General features: G+C 56.7%; 1 protein-coding gene across 1 annotated transcript; it reads left to right on the top strand.

The window, feature by feature from the left end:
- Window positions 1–1,419: 1,419 nt before the first annotated feature.
- On the top strand, window positions 1,420–13,973 carry F9 (coagulation factor IX). The gene is made up of 8 exons (XM_054641223.2): window positions 1,420–1,486; window positions 3,521–3,684; window positions 4,025–4,049; window positions 5,752–5,865; window positions 8,218–8,346; window positions 10,632–10,870; window positions 11,380–11,503; window positions 13,401–13,973. The coding sequence occupies exons 1-8, from the start codon at window positions 1,420–1,422 to the stop codon at window positions 13,946–13,948; spliced, it is 1,410 nt and encodes a 469-aa protein (XP_054497198.1). The 3' UTR covers window positions 13,949–13,973.
- The last annotated feature ends 812 nt before the right edge of the window (window positions 13,974–14,785 follow it).

Here is a 14,785-nt window from a genome sequence, read left to right as displayed (position 1 = left end):
AGATCCAGATCCCATCCATGTCACCCACCCAGACAACAAAGCTTTCATCTCCAAAGGGATCACAGTTCTCAGGATTTGTTTGCAAAATAAATAAAAAGGAGCACTTTGCTTTCAAATTAGGGCCCCAGAAGTTGACAGCAATAGTAGTACACAATAGAAATTATTTGCATTAATAGCTGTGCTTATTCTAATGATGTTGGCATTCTCCGTGAAGATTAATTGGCAATAATGTTGCAAAAACTATTGCACGAGAAATATGCACCATAAACCCAAAATAATTTGACTGACCTAAGTTCTAAAGTAAAATATTTACAGTAATGAGATTCTAATTATCCTTTGTTATGGCAGCCATTCTCCCCACTCCTCGTTGTTGATAGGAGATGTATTGTTTCAGCATTTTAGCCCCATTTATTTTCTCACATTTGCATTTCCACATGCACAGAGAATGAGAGGCGATCATTACCTTCTTCACTTTGCATTCAATTTACATCAACAGCACATTACCTCATCCTAACTCATTTATCAAGCACAGAAATTTGATAACAAAAGCTACTGTCAGTGATGAATAAAGATCATTTCAAATGCAGCAAGAAGAAACAAGATGAATTATAGGTTTCAGGACTTTTTGTTTGCTCAAGAAGAGGAAGATAAAGGATTTTTTTTCCACCTAGACAAGAGGGATCTCACGAGGCTGCAACTCATATTCAGCATCTCCTCTTCACCTGCTGGGTGTGTGTTGTATATGGAGGTAACCCCAAACCCATGAGCCATAAATGTCCGTGCCCTGTGCCTCACAAAGGGATGTTCCTCATTTTCAAGACTGAGTGAACAGAATGTATGGGTCATAAGCTCGAGGAGAAGCTTTACCAGCCACCCAGGGGCTGCTGTGGCCTCAGAGCATGAGTGGTGCTGCAGCCTGGAGACAGCAGCACGTCCAAAGGGCACCCCCTGTCCCAGCCCCTGTCCCTGTCCCAGCCCCTGTCCCATCCCTGTCCCTGTCCCCATCTCTGCCCCTGTCCCTTCTCTGTCCCCATCCCTGCCCCTGTCCCCATCCCCTGTTCCTGTCCCTGTCCCATCCCTACCCCTGTCCCATCCCTGCCCCTGTCCCTGTCCCATCCCTGCCCCTGTCCCATCCCTGCCCCTGTCCCTGTCCCATCCCTACCCCTGTCCCATCCCTGCCCCTGTCCCTGTCCCCATCCCTGTCCCTGTCCCATCCCTGCCCCTGCCCGGCTGTGAGCCCCCTTGCCAGGGAGCACAGCGTGCCCTGAGGTGGCAGAGCAGCAGCTGCCTGTGCTGGGCACGGGGACGTGTGGCCACCTTAAGCCCAGGGCTGGCCAGGGCAGTAAATCAACAACCCCTGCCCTTTGAACCATGGACCGAGCTCAGCCCTGCGCTGTCAGAGCCTGGCCGGGGGAGAAGATGGCAAAGGGCCCCCTCACGCTCTCCTTATGGCTGCTGGGAGCCTGGCTGGCTGCTGCAAACACAGGTGAGTGCATCTAAAGACAGCAAACCCTTCACCTTTGGGCACAGGTGTCGCAGACACGGGCAGGGACAGTTTGCAGTTTGTCACTGGGAATGTGACAGCTCGGGCAGCACTGGGAGAGCAGCTCAGAGGCACTGCTGCATTGCACTGCTCCTCTCCAAAGCTCTGCTCTTTGCTGGGGGAATGAAATAATGGCTTTTGTGCTGGTTTTACACAGCGTGTGTCACAGGGATTAATTTTCAGAATGGATTTTTCCTTAGGTTTTTGCATCTTTCAGCTTTCAGAGCTCCATTCAGCCATTTTAGGAGGCACACACAGAAGGGGAAAGGGGAGAGTGCTGCTGGGGGAGTGACAGTCACACCTCTTTGTGTGCCATCCCTTTGTCCTGGAGAGCAAACAAGTGCTCACATCCATAAAACACTCCTTGGGTTTGCCACTGCCAGGATTGTTTACAGGCAAGGCCAGTGTGGCTTTAACAAAGGCTGTGGGATGCAGCCAGAGCTGGGGACAGGAGAGAGCAGCTGGTGGATGTGGGCAATCACTCACAGTAATGCAGGATGTTGATTTATCTGCAGCAGCAACACTTCCAGCAGAGGCTGCTTCACATCCAGTGTGAGCTCCTGTTTCCTGCAAGGCTGCCCTTTCTTCTTTCATTAACACATAGCTGGGAACAGGTTTTAAAAAGGCTCTTTCCACAATGTTTGCTCAGCAATGAAAAGTGAGCAGAACCTCATGTTTTTTCCAGCCCCCACCAGGTGTACCCCCTATAAAGTACAGTGGAGAGGACAGGTGTGCCCTGCCAGCACCTGCCTAGAGCCCTGTGTGCCTGTCTCAGGTGGTGGTTCAGAAGCTGGTGGGTGGTGTGGGAGTGCATTCTCAGGGGGAGGAGGCTCCCAGCCCACAGGGTGCCATTCCTGTCACCCCACAGAGTGACCCTGCAGCCTTCAGTCCCAATCAAGCTTTGCTTGTAAAGGCAGCAGGTGGGACCCCGTGAGGAGGGTGGGCACCAACAGCCCAGTGAGGGGGTGGCCCAGGGGGTGAGGAAGGCTCGTGTCCCCTCCTGCCTGCAGGAGATGCTGGGACCCAGGGCTGAGGATGAGGAGGAGGGAGAGGAGGAATGGCCCCTTGCTCCCAAGGGCCAGAGCTCTGCAGGGGCCAATGGCCAGCACAGCCACACAGGGCAGGCACACAGGGCAGGACAGTTTCCGTGGCCAAACAAGACCTCACCAAGCAGCAGCAGCAGGAAAAAGCCCATTATTTCCCCCTTTCAAATAGCTTATTCCACTCTATGCATCTGTGATGGGAGATTCTCACACCATCTGCTTTGGGGTATTTTAAGCATCAAACTTCAGCCCTCCCAATCACCCTCTTGCCATTGGCCATTTCTATTGACTATTTTGACATTTGGCTCTGCAGATTTGATCCTTTGGATCAGAGGGGCTGAGGTGGGGCAATAAAGAAAGCTCAGTCCACAGTGACATTGCTGGACTGTCTCTGGCATGGTCAATGGGGATGCACATCTGGAAAGGGTTTGTTTCTCTGACCATGGTCAATGGGGATGCACACCTGGAAAGGGTTTGTTTCTCTGTCCATGGTCAGTGGGGACCATGAAAGGTCACACACCTGGAAAGGGTTTGTTTCTCTGTCCATGGTCAATGGGGATGCACACCTGGAAAGGGTTTGTTTCTCTGTCCCTGGACAATGGGGATGCACACCTGGGAAAGGGTTTGTTTCTCTGTCCATGGACAATGGGGATGCACACCTGGACAGGGTTTGTTTCTCTGTCCCTGGTCAATGGGGATGCACATCTGGACAGGGTTTGTTTCTCTGTCCCTGGTCAGTGGGGATGCACATCTGGACAGGGTTTGTTTCTCTGTCCCTGGACAATGGGGATGCACACCTGGACAGGGTTTGTTTCTCTGTCCATGGACAATGGGGGTGCACACGTGGCAGGGCTCATTCTCTGGGCAGCAGAGCCCAGCCAGCCCTGCCAGCCCTGCCAGCCCAGCCCTGCCCTGCCCTCCCTGCCCGTTGCAGTGTTCCTGGGCAGCAGAGAGGCCAGCTCGGTGCTGCAGAGGCAGCGCAGAGCCAACTCCAACCGGCTGGAGGAGGTGATCCCTGGCAACCTGGAGAGGGAATGCATCGAGGAGAAGTGCAGCTATGAGGAGGCCCGGGAGGTGTTTGAGAATGAAGAGAAAACGGTGAGTGCCTGCTGCTCTAACCTGACCCTAACCTAAACCGAACCCCAACCCTGTTCCCTCCAGCCCTTCAGCTTGGCACAGAGGGGCAGGAGGAGGGAACAGCCAGGAGAAAACCTGCAGGGCAAGGGCAGCCTCTGGCATGGCAGGTTCTCATCTGTGCTCCGTCACTTGGGCTGGGGAGAGCCTTTAAAGGCTTTATCAGTCACCACTGGGATATGGAGGTGGTGGTTTCCCTGCAAGTCTTTCCCTTCAGCTTTGGAGCCATCCAGGTACTGCTTCAGTCACACAACACCCAGAAAGTAGAAAACAAAGGAAACTTTTTCTTTTTTTCCCTTTGCAGATGCAGTTTTGGCAAACATATGTTGGTAAGAGCTGCTTTCTTCATGTTCTAATGTTTAGTATTCCTGTCTCAGTGCATAAAGACCTGATGTGTCTGTAACAAATGTATTCCAGCATCCAGGAGCTGTAAGGGCAGAGCCATCAGAGCCTTGCACTCCAAATCCTGCAGTGCCCAGCCTGGGTCTGTCCCCCTGGTACAGAAATGGCAAGCCAAACAAAAAAGGATGCCTTAGCATTTTATTTGTTCAAGCAGGGTTTTTCTGAACAAATTTGAAAAACCTCACTGAACAAAAGCAGTGCAGGCAGAGTGCTGGATCTCATTGAGCCCAGGCCATGCTCTGGCTCCAGTTTCAGCTGTGCCACAGAGAAAAATACCACAGCAATAATTAACAGCCCTTCAGCAACCAGCAAATGCTCTGCTCTCTAGTAGAGATCCCCAGATAAGGCACAGCCCTGTGCAGGCACAGCGTGAATCCCTAGAAATGCCATATTAAAGTGGAGACTCAACATGATCATAGCAAACAGCTGTTTGCAATTCACACCCTTGCTTCACTGCTTTCTTTCCACATCCACTTCTTCCTTTTCAGCCTCCATCCCCGACGACTCCTTGGTCCCTTAACAAAAAGATTTCAATGCCCACTACACCATCTGAAACTAATTTTGAGGACATTTCAATAAATGAACTGTTTGGTAGATTGGCAGAGTGCCCAGAACATCTCACTAAAAAGCCTTAAATAATTCAGATTACTCAGTCCAGACTATAAAATAAAAACATTACATTTGCATTGTCGGACTGTCCTCTGAAAAAAACAACTGATCAAACTCCACACTGCATTTGCTTCCCTGCCACTGCAATAACAAATTGGCTCATCAGAAATAAGGAATGCCATCTATTCCTCTGTCATCTGGGGTGCCTGCTTTGCTGTTCAGAGTGCAGCCCTCAGGAGCTCAGCCCTGCACAGCCCCAGCTGCAATCCTCACCCTGCCTCAGAGCTCCAGCAGGACTCAGACAAGCCCAAACCATTTGTTCCTGTTTGCATTTTGCATTCCAGCCCTTTCCTGAAAGCCCCATGGGCTGCCACCCTTGACAGGGCACAAACCCAGCTTGGCCCTGCCCTTTCTCCATGCCGTGGCACAAACATTCAAAGGGCATCCCCCATGCTTTAACATCCCTCATTTGCTTCTCCAGAGCTGTACATCCCCAACTTTGCAATATCAGCGTTTTCATTAAAGCCTCAAGTTCCCAGCTGGAGAGCTGGGAAAATTAAAGCCCTGGCACATGGGGAGAAATGTAGAGCAGGTGACAGTGCAGGACTGAGAAAGGAAGAGCAACAGGGAGGTTCTCAATCCTGACACCAGACAGGTCTCCATAGCCCCATGGACAGACTCAAACTTTCCCAGAGCAGCCTGAGTGTTCAAACAACCCAGGGTAGGATACTCAAAGCACTCCTGAAGTAGCAAACCTTCTCCTCTTGTCTAATGTGGCCAAGCCACGAGGTGCTGCTCATGGTGACTGCAGAGGGGCTCTCTGAGCTGGGCAGGGTGACCCGCAGGGCACACACAGCCCAGGGCACACAGCCCAGGGCACACAGCCCTGCTGCCCTGCTCTTGCACACCCAGCTGCCAGGACCTGGCTGTCCCCAGCCCAGGGAGGAGCTGTGCTGGCCCTGGCTGGGCTGTGGTGGGTGTTGGCCCTGTGTTTGCTGACTCTGCTGTGCTCTCTCCAAGATGGGGATCAGTGCAACCCCAACCCGTGCAAAAACGGAGCCGTTTGCAAGGACCAGATCAACTCCTACGTGTGCTGGTGCCCAGCTGGCTATGAAGGCAAGAACTGTGAGATAGGTACGTGCCAGGGCTGCCCCAGGGGCCCTGCTGCAACCCCTGGGATCAGCGGGGTCAGGGTCACCCTCTGGGGCTGGCTGACACCCACCCTGCTGTGCTGGGAGGCAGGGAGGTGTAAATGCAGCCTGCTGGCCCTGGGGATGGCAGGGGGACGTGCCTGGGGATGGCAGGGCAATGGGGATGGCAGGGGGACATGCCTGGGGACGTGCCTGAGGATGGCAGGGCACTGGGGATGGCAGGGGGACATGCCTGGGGATGGCAGGGGGACGTGCCTGGGGATGGCAGGGCAATGGGGATGGCAGACACTGGGGATGGCAGGGGCTGTCTCTGGTCCTGCCCAGCCCCCAGAGCAGCCCCAGCTCCCCTTTGCTGGGCACTTGCTCTTAGGCAGGGCTCAGTGGAGACTCAGGCTCAAGGTCTCCCGTCCAGCTGTGGCTGCCAGGGCAAATGTTGACACAGAGCCCTTCCTTTGTGTTCTAAAAGCACAAACCTGCCTGGGACTGCTCAGCCAGGGACAGCCTGCTCACCTGCTGAGAGCAGAGCTCCCCACAGACCCCGTGGGATCCCCACTCTCCCACAGACCCCGTGGAACCCCCACTCTCCCACAGACCCCATGGGATCCCCACTCTCCCACAGACCCCATGGGATCCCCATTCTCCCACTCCCCTTCCTCATGCCAGGCTGAGCAGCAGGTGCTGGGCAGGGCAGGACTGTCCTGACTTCCCCTCAATGGCACTCTGCTTAATTCATAATTACAATTATCAGCAGCAACCTTGATTCTGGAGGCAAATAAAAGGCAAATATTTTCCTGATGGGTTGAGGAGTTTATGAAAACCAAACAGCTGATAATTTAAGCAAGAGGGATATTCAGCTCTTATAATATAAACAGGGGCTGTGCAGCTCACATAATGTGCTAGACTCACTGCACTAATAAAAGATTCTCTTTCTAGTTGTATTTCTGCTCTGGCAAGAGAGGAGTGTATGTTAAAAAGAGCATTTCAAAGTTGCATCAAATTTAAATAGTCTCATTGCAGATTTCTTGGGGAAGTGAGGAGCAAAAATAGAGCTGGAAGTGAGGCGTGAAGAAGAGCTCTGTAAAAATAGTAAATGATGGCATTAAAATGGCTACAGGAAGGGAGGTGTCCTTGAGGAAGTAGGAGTGGAGTTAATCTGCCGTGGAGTTATTTGAAAACTCCCTGGGAATTGCAAGGGCCTCTGCAGGTCTGTGGTTCCCCAGGTGCTGCCCCCAGAGGAGTGAGGCTGGGCTGGGTGCAAGGGATGGAAACCCGGCTGTGCCAGGCTGGGGGTGTCCCTCAGGCATTCACCAATGGACAGACATTCACTGCTGGAAGGGCTCCTCCAGGCCGGGCTGGCACAGCTGGTGGTGCCCCAGGAGGAGCACAAGGCTTGTCTTGGACCTGGAGCCCAGCACCAACCCCAGCACAAAGCCCTGCCTGGGGGCAGGGCTTGCTCCAGTCTGTACGGGCTGTTCCAGTCTATATGGGGTGTTCCAGTCTATATGGGGTGTTCCATACTATACAGGGCTTGTTCCAGTCTATACAGGGTGTTCCAGTCTATACAGGGCTTGCTCCAGTCCGTATGGGGTGTTCCAGTCTATATGGGGTGTTCCAGTCTACACAGGGCTTGCTCCAGTCTATACAGGGTGTTCCAGTCTGTATGGGGTGTTCCAGTCTATATGGGGTGTTCCAGTCTATACAGGGTTGGCTCCAGTCTGTACGGGGTGTTCCAGTCTATATGGGGTGTTCCATACTATACAGGGCTTGTTCCAGTCTATACAGGGCTTGTTCCAGTCTATACAGGGTGTTCCAGTCTATACAGGGTGTTCCAGTCTATACAGGGTTTGTTCCAGTCTATACAGGTACAGGGTTTGCTCCAGTCTATACAGGGTGTTCCATTCTATACAGGGTTTGTTCCATTCTGTACAGGGTGTTCCATTTTATACAGGTACAGGGTTTGCTCCAGTCTTTACAGGGTGTTCTCCCCCATTGCCAAAAGCACAAAAGTGGGGAAATCACGTGGCTTGTCACCAAATATTTGCAGGAGTCCTGTCGGGTCAGGTGCCACATTTCAGCCAGCACACAGCTGTTGGCAGGAGGCTGTGCCAGGGCTCTGGGGGGCTCTGTGAGTTCCTCAACCTGCCCAGTGCCCTGCCCTGTACTGAGAGCAGGGATGGGACTGCCCTGCCTCCCCAGCTCCTTGCAAACCACCATCTGCTTTCCACAGTCTGGGTCAGCCACAGGGGTTACTGAGCCCAAACCCCCCAGTCTCAACACATCTCTGACCAGCTGGGTTTCAAAAGAGCCCTCACAGTTTCATTTCCATTTCTTTCAGACTTTACTTGTGCTATTAAAAATGGAGGCTGCAAGCACTTCTGCAGTCATCAGCCCCCACAGAAGGTTGTGTGCTCCTGTGCCCCTGGCTACAAACTGCACGAAGATGGAAAGTCCTGTGAACCTACAGGTGAGCTTTTAAACTGCTTTTAAGAGATTTGGGTTCAAGTTTGCAAGGCCTTGTCCTGGATTTAGTGCAGTGCTTGAGGCTGCAGCTTCACAAAGGGCTAAAGAATAGCTGGTTCTCCTTGTGCTCCCCAGCTCTACCCTGCCCTAGACCATGACAGTACCTATAAACACACTGACACATGCAGACCCAGCCCACCACAACACAGCAAATTAACTGGACACGAGCATCTCAGAAGCACACCTGGCAGAGAAGAGATTGAGCAGATAAACATTTTGCCATCTGAAATCAGTTTATCATTTGATGCTATGACATTTCCAACAGCTGGCTGCAGCAGGTTTGCACACCCAAGCTGACACACAGGCACCTGCAGCAGGTTTGCACCCCCAAGCTCACACACAGATACCTGCACAGGGCAGCTCTGTGAGCTGCAGCAGGGAGCAGTGGCCTCCTGAAAGGGCTGGCTGCCAGCAATCAGTTTGGGAAGGATCCTGGGCTGGGAATCCTGTGAACAGAGGATCTCATCCTGTGTTGCCCAACAATGCTGTATCACTTTCACTGGACCAGAAAGGTTTGCAGTTAGCAAGAAGATTGTCTTTCAGGTTGTGTGGTTGTCCTTCCTGCAAAAGCTTTGTTTTGTTGGCTCTGAAACCTTAATTTCATAGGCTGAGCCTGCAGGTACCACTTTCCATCACTCAGCACTCGTTTGAGTCCTGTCCCTAAAGTGAACTGTTTAGAAATACAGGATGAAGTCTCCGTAGGCCACACTCACATCTGATTTTACACTAATGTTTGTTTGCTCGGTGCTTCTGAGAGCTTTTCAGATGAAAGACAATGCCTGGTGCTATTTACTATTTTGACTGCCACCACCAGCAGGAATTCAGCACACGCTGCGTGGGAGAGCAATGGGAAGAGCTCGTCTGAAACGAGCCTGCAGATGAGTTCTTCATTAACAGGAAATATACAACTCTAGGAAGAGTTGATTAATGTTTTCCTCACCTTGGTGCCAAGCAGGATTATCTGTACAATTGGCAGCTGTTATTTCCTGCCCTGTCCCAGCTGGCTGTTCATTGCTCTGGGGTCACTGCTCTGGCAATGCCCAGCACAGGATTCCCGGATATGCAGCACACATCCTGCCAAGAGCAGGCACAGCTGCCCCACACAAGCTTTTTTCACTTTTAAAGCGGCTCAGATGTCATTTCCAAAGCCCAGAAACAATCAATGCTTTTGCAATGTTTCCATCTCGCTCGCACTGGGGCTCCAAGGCGCTGTGCCCAGGGTGCCCGTGCTCAGCCCACAGCCCTGAGCTGGTCCCAAGCTGTGCTGAGGTGAGGATTTCCCTCCTGCCTCCCCTCTGGTGGCTGTGGGGTGTGCCAGAGCCAGCCCCGGTGTCCCACAGCCAGGCCCCGTGTGCCACAGCCAGCCCCGGTGTGCCACAGCCAGGCCCCGTGTGCCACAGCCAGCCCTGCTGTGCCAGAGCCAGGCCCGGTGTGCCACAGCCAGGCCCCGTGTGCCAGAGCCAGCCCCAGTGTCCCACAGTCAGCCCTGGTGTCCCACAGCCAGCCCTGGTGTGCCAGAAACAGCCCCGGTGTCCCAGAGCCAGCCCCGGTGTGCCACAGCCAGCCCCGCTGTGCCACAGCCAGCCCCGCTGTGCCACAGCCAGCCCTGCTGTGCCACAGCCAGGCCCGGTGTGCCACAGCCAGCCCCACTGTGCCACAGCCAGGCCCGGTGTGCCAGAAACAGCCCCACTGTGCCACAGCCAGCCCCACTGTGCCACAGCCAGCCCCACTGTGCCACAGCCAGGCCCCGTGTGCCACAGCCAGGCCCCGTGTGCCACAGCCAGCCCCGGTGTCCCACAGCCAGCTCTGGTGTCCCACAGCCAGCTCTGGTGTGCCACAGCCAGGCCCCGTGTGCCACAGCCAGCCCCGCTGTGCCACAGCCAGCCCTGGTGTGCCAGAAACAGCCCCACTGTGCCACAGCCAGCCCCGGTGTGCCACAGCCAGCCCTGGTGTGCCACAGCCAGCCCCGGTGTGCCAGAGCCAGCCCCGGTGTGCCACAGCCAGGCCCCGTGTGCCACAGCCAGCCCTGGTGTGCCACAGCCAGCCCTGGTGTCCCACAGCCAGCCCTGGTGTGCCACAGCCAGGCCCTGTGTGCCACAGCCAGCCCTGGTGTCCCACAGCCAGCCCCCGTGTGCCACAGCCAGGCCCCGTGTGCCACAGCCAGCCCTGGTGTGCCACAGCCAGCCCTGGTGTCCCACAGCCAGCCTCAGTGTGCCCCTTCCTCTCCAGTGCCATTTCCCTGCGGGAGGATCACGGCTCCCGAGGCCAGGAGGAAGCTGACCCGCTCCATGAACACCTTTGAGCACTGGAACAGCACGGGGGAGGAGCCCGAGGATGGCCCTGAGGAGGGGCAGGACAACGCCACGGAGAGCAGCACCGCAGCCCCCGCCAGGATCACCCCCGTGCTCAGGACGGGCACGCGCGTCGTCGGCGGCTCGGACAGCATGAAGGGAGAGGTGCCCTGGCAGGTACCGACCTTTGCAAACCTTCTGGGACCCCAGCAGGCCCTCCTGAGCACAGAGCATCCTGCCTTTAAACACCCACAGCCTGTCTCTGGGGTTAGGCTGGCAACAGTCCAGGCCTAGCAGGGGCACAGCTTCTTTCCATACACAGTTTTATGCCACTGCAACAAAACTTGCCTGCACGGGGCTCTCCTCTGGCAAAGAAAGCCACAAGTCAGAGTCACAGCAGCTTTACCCAGTGGGGCACAAAGGGTCGAGCTACACCAAGAGATTGCCCTGTAGTCCATGAATGTACCCAAAGTAAGCTGAAGGCTGAGGGAAGGGAGTTTTGCAAGGAGCAATGCAACTCATTTTTTGGCTCCATCGGTTGCTGCAGATCATAGAATCACCCAACAGTTTGGGTTGGAAGGAACCTTAAAGATCAGCCAGTTCCAACCCCCTGCCAGTTCCAGGGCCACCTTCCACTGGTCCAGGCTTACAGAAACCCCTGAGTGTGATGTGCCCTGCTCCCACAGGTTCTGCTGGTGAACAGCCAAGGCGTGGGCTTCTGCGGCGCCACCATCATCAACGAGAAGTGGCTGGTGACTGCAGCACACTGCCTGAAGCCAGGCTACACCCACAACCTCACTGCTGTGGCAGGTGAGCGCCTGGGCACGAGGGGAGGGACGGGCACGGGGCTGGGCAAGGCAGGGCACAGGGCTCTGAGCACACTGAGGGGCAGCAGCAGCAGGACATGAGCTGGTGTGGGGTCTGACTCGAGCTGCTGGGGGCACAGAGGCCCAGCTGGACTTACAACGCTTCACCAGCCTGGTCCTGCAGGTGCCACCATCTCTGGCAGGGGCAGTGAGCCTGGTCTGCCTTGGTCCCATAGCCACAGTGTGAGCACAGATCAGCCTGGCCACGGGCGAGCCCACCTGAGCCAGAGGCTCATCCAGCCGGCTTTAAAGCCCGGTGGAAGAAGCATTCCCCTCCCTAGGCTTCTTTGCTCCTCCACTTTCAGCCCTGAATCACATATTCGTGTCCCCAGCAATAGCCAGCATCTCTAAGGTAAGAAAAGCCAGCCGAGAGTCTCCCCCGCGTTTGGGCTGCAGGAGCAGCCTGGGAGCTGGGAGCTCCATTCCCCCCGTGCCCACAGAGTCCCCGCCGAGCCCGCAGCACCCGCTCACCTCAGCCGGCTCCGCAGGTGCTGCTCGGTGCCGCCGGTTCCGGAGAGCCCGGCAGGGCCAGCAGAGCCCAGCAAAACCCCCGCAGCACGGCCCGAACGGCCCGGGGGCTGCCGCACGGCGCCCGGCAAAACCCATCCTTAACGCTGCTCATGCTGCGGGGGATGCGGCCCCAGGGGCTGCCCCCTCGCCCACCTGAGCTCTGCCCTGCCCTCCGCACCTGTTACACACGGCGGGGGAACGGGCTGCGGGCACCGCGATCACAGCATCGCGCACCGCAGGATGCTATGGCACCTGTGATCCCGCAGCCGCCTGTACCGGGACCACAGCATCCCGCAGGTACCGGTACCGGTACCGGGATCACAGCATCCCGCAGGTACCGGTACCGATACCGGGATCACAGCATCCCGCAGGTACCGGTACCGGGATCACAGCATCCCGCAGCCGCCGGTACCGGGATCACAGCATCCCGCAGGTACTGGTACCGGTACCGGGATCACAGCATCCCGCAGCTGCCGGTACCGGTACCGGGATCACAGCATCCCGCAGCCGCCGGTACCGGGACCACAGCATCCCGCAACTGCCGGTACCGGTACCGGGGTCACAGCATCCTGCAACTGCCGGTACCGGTACCGCGATCCCGGCATCCCGCAGCTGCCAGTACCGGTACCGGGATCCCGGCTTCCCGCAGGTGCCGGTACCGGGGTCACAGCATCCCACAGGTGCCGGTACCGGTACCGCGATCCCGGCATCCCGCAGGTGCCGGCAGAGGCCGAGAGCAGCTGAGCCTCGGGCTGGCTCAGGGGCACCTGTGAGCATCAGCGGTGGCACCGCTGCCCTCCCGTGCCCCATCCTGCCCTGTGGCTCTGGGGGTCGAGAAAGGGGAGGTTAAGGTTTCTTTTCATTAATACATTATTTCTTTTAGACCAGTATTTTTCATCAGCGAGTTCTACCCCCTTTGCTGCAAGGGTGACATCCCCTTACCTCTGTCTGTGGGTGCTAAATCCCCAGAACAGCCACTTTGCTGCTAGCCCTGGCAAAAGCATCCTTTGGTGCCTGGCTGGATGATGGGTGCCCAGTGTCACACCTGGGTAGTGCTGGGGGCCTGAGATGGGAGGGAACCTGCAGGTGCCTCTGACGAGGAGCCAGCAGCCTGGCCAGACCAGCTTCAGAGGCACCTGAGGGCTCAGCCCTCTGCAGCCTCTGGGCTGGGCTGGAGTGGCTCCAGCAGGGCACAGTCCCTGGTGCAGGCTCTGGGCTGGGCTGGAGTGGCTCCAGCAGGGCACAGTCCCTGGTGCAGCCTCTGGGCCAGGCTGGAGTGGCTCCAGCAGGGCACAGTCCCTGGTGCTGCCCGGCCCCGCTGCTCTGTGCAGGTGAACACGACGTCAGGAGCGATGACCACACGGAGCAGCTGCGCAAGGTGGTGAGGCTGCTGCCCCACCCCACCTACAACGCCTCCATCAACGAGTACCACAATGACATCGCCCTGCTGGAGCTGGACCAGCCGCTCACCTTCAGCAGCTACGTGACCCCCGTGTGCCTGGGCAGCCGCGAGTTCACCAACGCCCTCCTGAAGCAGGGCGTGGGCACCGTCAGCGGCTGGGGCAAGGTGCTGTTCCGCGGCCGCACGGCCACCACGCTGCAGGTGCTCAGGGTGCCCTTCGTGGACCGGCCCACCTGCCTGAAGAGCACCTCCACCAGCATCCTGCAGAACATGTTCTGCGCGGGGTTCCCCAGCGGGGGCAGGGACACGTGCGAGGGGGACAGCGGCGGGCCCTACACCACCGAGATCGAGGGCACCTGGTTCCTGACGGGCATCACCAGCTGGGGCGAGGAGTGCGCCCTGCCCGGCAAGTACGGCATCTACACCAGGGTCTCCAAGTACGTCAAGTGGATCAAGCAAACCACGAGGCTCCCCTGAGCCCGGGGAGGAGCACGGCGCCCTGCTGGGGAGGCTGCTCCACGCCGGAGGGTGGACTGGGGGCGTGCAGAGGGACCACGGCAATGCCCGTGGCTTGGAGAGATCGTGGCATTTCAATAAACGTTTCTGGATCAAATAACTTCTGCTCTTGGAAGGCTGAAGTTGAGAGAATGCGATGAAAATGTGGTAATAAGGAAATAAAAAGGCCTCTAATGACCCACAGCTGCATTTCTGAATGCACTGCCGCTGCTGGAGTGGGGTGAGTCCCCAAAATCCTGAATGCAGAGGTTGGTGGATCAGCAGGGGGATGGATCACACATGTCCCAGGCCACTGTGGCACCAGCACTGCCCACAGCTGGCACACAGCAGCATGGGCAAGGGACGCCCAGCAGGCACTGGTGCCCCAGCAGCACCCCAGGAGCCCACGAGGGAGGTGAACACACAGAGCAGTGCAGCCACAGGGCTCCCAAACAGAGCTTTTCACATGGAGGAGAGGCTGGGGACACCCTGACCCTGCTGGGATGGAGCCAGGGGACATTGGGGACACCCTGACCCTGCTGGGATTAATACAGGGGACACTGGGGACACCCTGACCATGCCAGGATGGAGCCAGGGGACACTGGGGACACCCTGACCCTGCTGGGATGGAGCCAGGGGACACTGGGGACACCCTGACCCTGCTGGGATGGAGCCAGGGGACACTGGGGACACCCTGACCCTGCTGGGATGGAGCCAGGGGATACTGGGGACACCCTGACCCTGCTGGGATGGAGCCAGGGGACACTGGGGACACCCTGACCCTGCTGGGATGGAGGCAGGGGACACTGGGGACACCCT

Source organism: Agelaius phoeniceus, chromosome 14 (genome assembly GCF_051311805.1).
Source record: "Agelaius phoeniceus isolate bAgePho1 chromosome 14, bAgePho1.hap1, whole genome shotgun sequence".
Classification (NCBI taxonomy): Eukaryota; Metazoa; Chordata; class Aves; order Passeriformes; family Icteridae; genus Agelaius; species Agelaius phoeniceus.
This window is presented reverse-complemented; position numbering and strand designations above follow the sequence as displayed.

Coding starts and splice junctions, on each gene's coding strand:
- F9 (XM_054641223.2), top strand. CDS start 1,420: ATGGCAAAGGGCCCCCTCACGCTCTCCTTATGGCTGCTGGGAGCCTGG. Junction 8,347..10,631: donor AAAGTCCTGTGAACCTACAG/GTGAGCTTTTAA, acceptor CTTCCTCTCCAG/TGCCATTTCCCTGCGGGAGG. Junction 10,871..11,379: donor AGGGAGAGGTGCCCTGGCAG/GTACCGACCTTT, acceptor CTGCTCCCACAG/GTTCTGCTGGTGAACAGCCA.